The following is a 6,432-nucleotide window of genomic DNA, read 5'->3' on the forward strand; positions in this document are numbered from 1 at the left end:
TTACGTCATCTTCTTACTTTCAAGACCCATTCTTACTCGTATCATCTGCATTTGTACTTATGCCATCTTCATGTCGTCTCTTACTTACAGACATGTTCCTTGACCCCCGCTGTCCTCTCTATGCTATCTTATGTGATTTGTTTACATCTTTCTCTTCTTACAGAGGCCCCTTCATCTCGTGCCCAAGTTATTTTTTCTCTTTCATCATCCTTACTTGTGTTCATCATCTTTGCTTGTATTCATCTTACAAAACTTGCCCCGTCCGCCCACATTCGTATGTGTCATGTAGGTTATCATATTCTTTCACGGTCCCGTTTTACTTGTATCATCCTCACCTACGTTAATCATACACAGTGGTTCGCGGGGTATTTCGTCTTTCTTTTACATGTGTGCCAACCTCAACTATACGTGTAACCTCTCGCTATAGCTGACCGTTAGAGGCTGATGATATATACATGTTTTTCCTTCTTTCTTTCATTCACAGTCCTTAGCTATTCATCCGTACTTATGACATCATTACCAAAGCCATACTTATCTACGTCATCCCTTTACTAACGTCATCAGGGACGAAGTCGCCATAGCCGACGGTGGTGAGGGTGATGAGGGAAAACCACATGGCGTCGGGGATGTTGGCGATGGACTTCTTGCTGCCCAGGTAGTAGATCATGCAGGAGGAGATCATGGCCAGCAGCAGCAGCAGCAGGAAGACCAGCAGCAGCTCACCCATGCTGGTCTTCAGCGTGTAGTACAGCAGGCGGAACTGCATCACCTGCGACATGGGCCGCAGAATGCGCAGGATCCTCAGCAGCTGCAGGGAGTAGATGACGTAGAGGTAGGGGACAAGCTCGCCCGAGCACTCTTCCAGGTGCCAGATGACGTCGCAATGGAACACCACGGGGGTGATCAGCTTCATGGCGGCCGCCACAGCAGCCACCCCGTCCGTGACGTTGATCGGGTCACAGAGGAAGCGGATGGGAGTAGGGTAGAAGAGCACGCGCAGCACGATGTCCAGGCACTGGAACCCAATGCAGAAGAGGTCTATGCTGTGGAACAGGAGGAAGACGTTTTCACTGACGTCGGTATAGTTGGCGTTTCTGAATTGATGCGCAAAGTTCATCTGCTCCATGGTTTCTGCAGACGCCGTCACGAAAGCACCCACGATAGAGATGACAGTGATGAAGAAGTAAATCTGGAACAGGCCACAAGGTATGTCTTGTTCAGATGGACGCGTGTCCCCACCCCCTCCCCGCCCACCTCCAAACCCCCGCCCCAGCCTCCCTTCCCTCAACCCCTCCACCGCCATCACACACACATACACACACACACACACACACACACACATTGTTATTCCCCTCACAGTAACAAAGATAAACCACAATGCATGGTTTCCCCAGACTGGTGGTACTAAACACATAGGAAGACGCTGACACAGAAATAACATGTACAAACAGAAAAGCAAGGATGATACAGAGATAATCATTATGGTTTGAGGTGGAACAGGCTCTTTGGGCGCCAAGTGATATCAAGGTGTAGGATTCCCCAGTCTCCACATTTCTGTAGATGTGCTAATGTTTAATAATACGCACTTCATAGACAATGTCAGCGTTCGGTGGGTTCTTGAAAACACGAATAACCCCTGCATGCGTCACGTCTGATAACAGAGTATGGCTGCCTGAATGACAGGGTAAAAGCATCAGATCACGTAAAAGCCCACTCGTAGAAATCCTTGGAGGTTCAGCCCACGAAAGCAGGGGCAGCAATCCGTGCGATGTCACACAAAAGGAGGCTGACACAAAGCACTGTATAGAATAACCTTCAGTCGGTTCCGCGAATAATTGTGACCCCACTCACCCCCACCACCCATTCCTTATACACGGCTGTACTGCAATGTATACCTGCAACACTAGAGTCCTTTGTGTTTCACATTACGCAAGGAAATGGCGTCACTGTAGCACAGCACTACTGCTGGTCTGTGGACCCGGTGCATGTGTCGCCTTTTTATCAGCTGACGTGTCAGCGAATTCTCTTTTTGGATTGATAAGGTATTTTTGTATCTTGTATACATCGATTTCGCTCAGTCGTGCGTCGCAGATGCACCTGTCTTACTTTTTTGTCAATGGTGCCGCATTTTAGTGTCACATTTTTTTAATAATTCACTTTCGATACTAATGCAGAACGAATGTATAAAGTGTCCAAAGCGTACTTTTCCATATGCTCACTAGAATGAATTCCTTTTCGATTTTTGTTCTATATTTGGCAGGAGGTTATGAACACCCATGATCAATTATGTCTGATTTTAACAGTATATGTACTGTAAGTTCAGTTAAAAAAAAAAATCCTTCTTTAACATTTCCGTGCATAACTTATGGCTGGTTCTGATGATATTAATTTACAAGTATCTAAATCGTTGCTGAAAACTTTATTTAAGATTGATGAGCTTGACAATGTGCGACATCTTCCTGAAGGTGGCTATGAAATATGTAACGATATCTACTGACCTGTCGGGTTGTGAATTGTCTACCATTTACAGATGCTGAGAAATACCAACGTTAGAATTTACTACACACGTGCACACACACACGCGCGCACACACACATACAACACATACAAATGTGGATAGACGTTAAGCAAAAGAACGAATACACAACCAGAAGTCCATTCAGCACCTTGTCTTAATAGCAAAGAATCAAATAATCTCCGCTTGCAGTGAGAACATACACTCGTTTTTTTACGTACATTGGTTCAGAAATACACACTATTGACCTACTCGAGAGGCCGTAGTTTGGAAGGGTCGTTCCAAAATGATCACCATGGTATGCTGCAGTTGTTGAAAGCAGGTTTTCTGTTGTAAATCCATGTAGTTGTGTTCATCTGACTCGTCTAACTTCGTCTTGGTCTCGAGAAATCCGTGAAACTCCCCCAAACTCTCCTGGTGATACAAGAAGTGCACCACTTTAGCAAAACAGCATGGTTCCAAATAGTTCACATCGAAGCCCCAAAACATCAGGTCTCGAGCAATGACTGTAGGGCACACCGCCTGGGGCGCATGCAGCTCGTTATTCTGAACGAAGTCAACCACCGCCGCGAACACTTCAGTGTTCTTCTCGAACGTAAACTCTATGGTGCCCAGCTGCCTCTCGTTTAAGCCGTGGAGGTTGGGCCGGACTCCCAGGATGGACTTTCTCCATCGGTGGGGGCCCTTGGTCAGCATGCTGCGCAGGGTGGGGATCCTGATGCATGTGCCGCGGGTCAGGAGGAACACGGTGCCGTTGACGTTGATGCTGATCTTGCTGGTGCCGTGCGCGATGGCCAGGTCGAAGAGCCGCTGTAGGCTTTTGCGGGTGATGCCGCACCCTTTGTAGGGCCTGATGGCGGACTCGAAATCGCCTCGCCGACCGCATCGCATCCTGTCAGTTCTCCTGTCGGGGCTTTTCTGCACACGACTGAGGCACAGGAGAGAAAGATAAGTGGTGGGCAAACACGGGCTTTTTAAACAAACAGCAGTGATGTACAGAAAAGAAAGATAAGTGGTGGACAAACACAGGCTTTTAATTAAAACAAACAGCAGTGATGCACAGGAGAGAAAGATAAGTGGTGGACGATTTGAACACGGGCTTTTAATTAAAACAAACAGCGTTGACGCACAGGACAGAAAGATAAGTGGTGGACGAACACGGGCTTTTAATTAAAACAAACAGCGGTGACGCACAGGACGTTAGGTTTACAAAGGACATAGCAGAACAGGGACCCGCCATCCTCTGTCCCGCCCCAGTTGACCTCCATAGCGAGATATATATATATATATATATATATATATATATATATATTGCCAGCCACTTCCTTTGAAAGGCTCTTATTCCATCATGGTGATTTTCTGTCTATTTATCACAGATGCTCCAACAGATCTCCATCACATTATTGTTATCATTAAGCCAATCGCACACGGGGCACCAAGCAGCAAGTTTCACGCAGCGCCCAGTGTGCGAATTTTTCAGGCAGCAAGAGTCGTGCGCCACGCAGCAAGATCACCGTCGCCGCGCGTCGTGTTTCTTCGATAGAACTTGTCCTATTCCCCCGTGACAAAAGCGACAGACGTGCGTGGAACAACCAATCACAAGACCCGCTCGTTTCACGTGAGATATCGATTGGAATCTATTTCAGCAAGTTTCAGCACGTGACTTTCCAAATATGGAACGTTATGCGTGATGCCTGGGGAGGTTTGTTGCGTGTGTGCGAGTGACACACCTAGCTACAGGTTTCAGGCGTCCACACGACAAATGTAGCGAGGCATCAAAAACTGATGCGTGGCCCATGCTGACACCCCGTGGGCGACGGGCCTTAGCATCCTTATCAACGACATCAAGCATTAAGAAAGTCCCATATTCCATCGTGTTGATTTTCATCATGTATTTTGGAATCGAAAATAAGTCAAGATTCGGAGAACTTGAAATGCAAATTTAGTTGCTGACTTTAGACTAATGAAGGACAATTGGCAGAGATTGAAGAATCTGTAAAAGAAATGAAAAAAAATAGGGGGAGGGGGGAGTGCAGGGGTGGAGAGGGGTTTCGGGGGTGGGGGGTGGGGGTGGGGGGGTTAGGGGGCAAGGGGGAAGGCTGTAAGACATGTTGGTAATAATGAAATTGGAATAAAATGATGAAGTGGAAGTTATGAAAATCGGATGGTGGATAATGATTTTGTTCAATGCCACAGCACAAAGCACACTTTTCTATGACCGCATAGCTCAACTCCATACTCGTTTTGGAAAGAAAAATAAATCTTTGCAAAGTGCAGCATGCCATTTCATTAACAAGAAGTGAGGAAAACATGAAGAGCATTCGTGTTGAATACCTGGTCAGAGCACTGATGTCATGTTACACTGACTGCATTACAAGGCCGTTACAGTGACTGCATTACAAGGCCGTTACACTAAACTGACTGCATTACAAGGCCGTTACCCTGACCGCATTACTTGGCTGTTACAGTGACCGCATTACAAGGCCGTTACACCAACTGCATTACGTGGCCGTTACACTGACCACATTACAAGGCCGTTACACTAACTGCATTACAAGGCCGTTACACTGACCAAATTACGTGGCCGTTACACTGACCGCATTACAAGGCTGTTACAATGACCGTATTACAATGCCGTTACACTGACCGCATTACAAGGCCGTTACACTGACCACATTACGTGGCCGTTACACTGATCGGAATACAAGGCCATTACACTGATCACATTACATGATCGTTACACTGACCGCATTACTTCGCCGTTACACTAACCGCATTGCATGACCGTTACACTGACCGCATTACAAGGCTATTACACTGACCGCATTACGCGCAGTGGCCGTTACACTAACCACATTGCAAGGCCGTTACACTGACCGCATTACAAGGCCATTACACTGACCGCATTACGCGCAGTGGCCGTTACACTGACCACATTGCAAGGCTGTTACACTGACCGCATTACGCACAGTGGCCGTTACACTGACCACATTGCAAGGCCGTTACACTGACCGCATTACTTGTCCGTTACACTGACCGCATTACAAGGTCGTTACACTGATCGAATTACACTGATTATTACACTGACCGCATTACGTGGCCGTTACGCTAACCGCATTACATGACCGTTACACTGACCGCGTTACATGGCCGTTACATTGACAGCAGGCTGACCTCAGTACAAAAGGAACATGTTTTGTTGCTGACAACTGAATATTTTTATGAGTACAGGGTGTCTTACTGCAAAACACTTTTCATAACATGTATTAATGACTCAAAAAACCGAAGTCTGGAGTGCAGGAACACACACACATACACACACATACGCCCGCGCACGCAGAATAGACTTTCACCTCCAATATTTCCCAAGGAAAACTCTCTTGTTCCCGTGTGTTCTTTTACGTGAGCTAAGTGCGTGCTACACAGGGACCTTGGTTTATTGTCTCATATGAATGACTATTTGTTGTATTTGTATTTCTTTTTACCACAACAGATTTCTCTGTTTGCAATTCGGTCTGCTCTCCCCAGGGAGAGCGCATCGCTACACTACAGCGCCACCCATTTTTTTGTATTTTTTTCCTGTGTGCAGTTTAATTTGTTTTTTTCAATCGAAGTGGATTTTTCTGCAGAATTTTGCCAGGAACAACCCTTTTGTTGCCGTGGCTTCTTTTACATGTGATAAGTGCATGCTGCACACGGGACCTCGGCTTATCCTCTCATCCGAATGACTAGCGTCCAGACCACCACTCAAGGTCTGGTGGAGGGGGAGAAAATTCTGACAAATGTGGAATTCAATCCTGTACGCTGGGATGCTCCAGCCTCCTAGACAGACGAGTTGGCACTATGCCGCCAATCCAGCAGACAACAGAGGCAGACGCCATGTCGAAGTGCCCAGCATCGTGGACTGTCCACTGGGA

General features: G+C 46.7%; 1 protein-coding gene across 1 annotated transcript; it reads right to left on the minus strand.

The window, feature by feature from the left end:
• Positions 1–535: 535 nt before the first annotated feature.
• Positions 536–5,342, minus strand: LOC143302023 (voltage-gated potassium channel KCNC4-like). The gene is made up of 3 exons (XM_076616509.1): positions 5,338–5,342; positions 2,768–3,443; positions 536–1,189 (listed from the first exon to the last, which is right to left on the minus strand). Exons 1-3 carry the CDS (start codon positions 5,340–5,342, stop codon positions 536–538), a joined length of 1,335 nt encoding a protein of 444 aa, XP_076472624.1.
• Positions 5,343–6,432: the final 1,090 nt, after the last annotated feature.

Source organism: Babylonia areolata, chromosome 28, assembly GCF_041734735.1.
Source record: "Babylonia areolata isolate BAREFJ2019XMU chromosome 28, ASM4173473v1, whole genome shotgun sequence".
Lineage (NCBI taxonomy): Eukaryota > Metazoa > Mollusca > Gastropoda > Neogastropoda > Buccinidae > Babylonia > Babylonia areolata.

Coding starts and splice junctions, on each gene's coding strand:
- LOC143302023 (XM_076616509.1), bottom strand. Junction 1,190..2,767: donor TCCAAACTACGGCCTCTCGA/GTAGGTCAATAG, acceptor GGCCTGTTCCAG/ATTTACTTCTTCATCACTGT.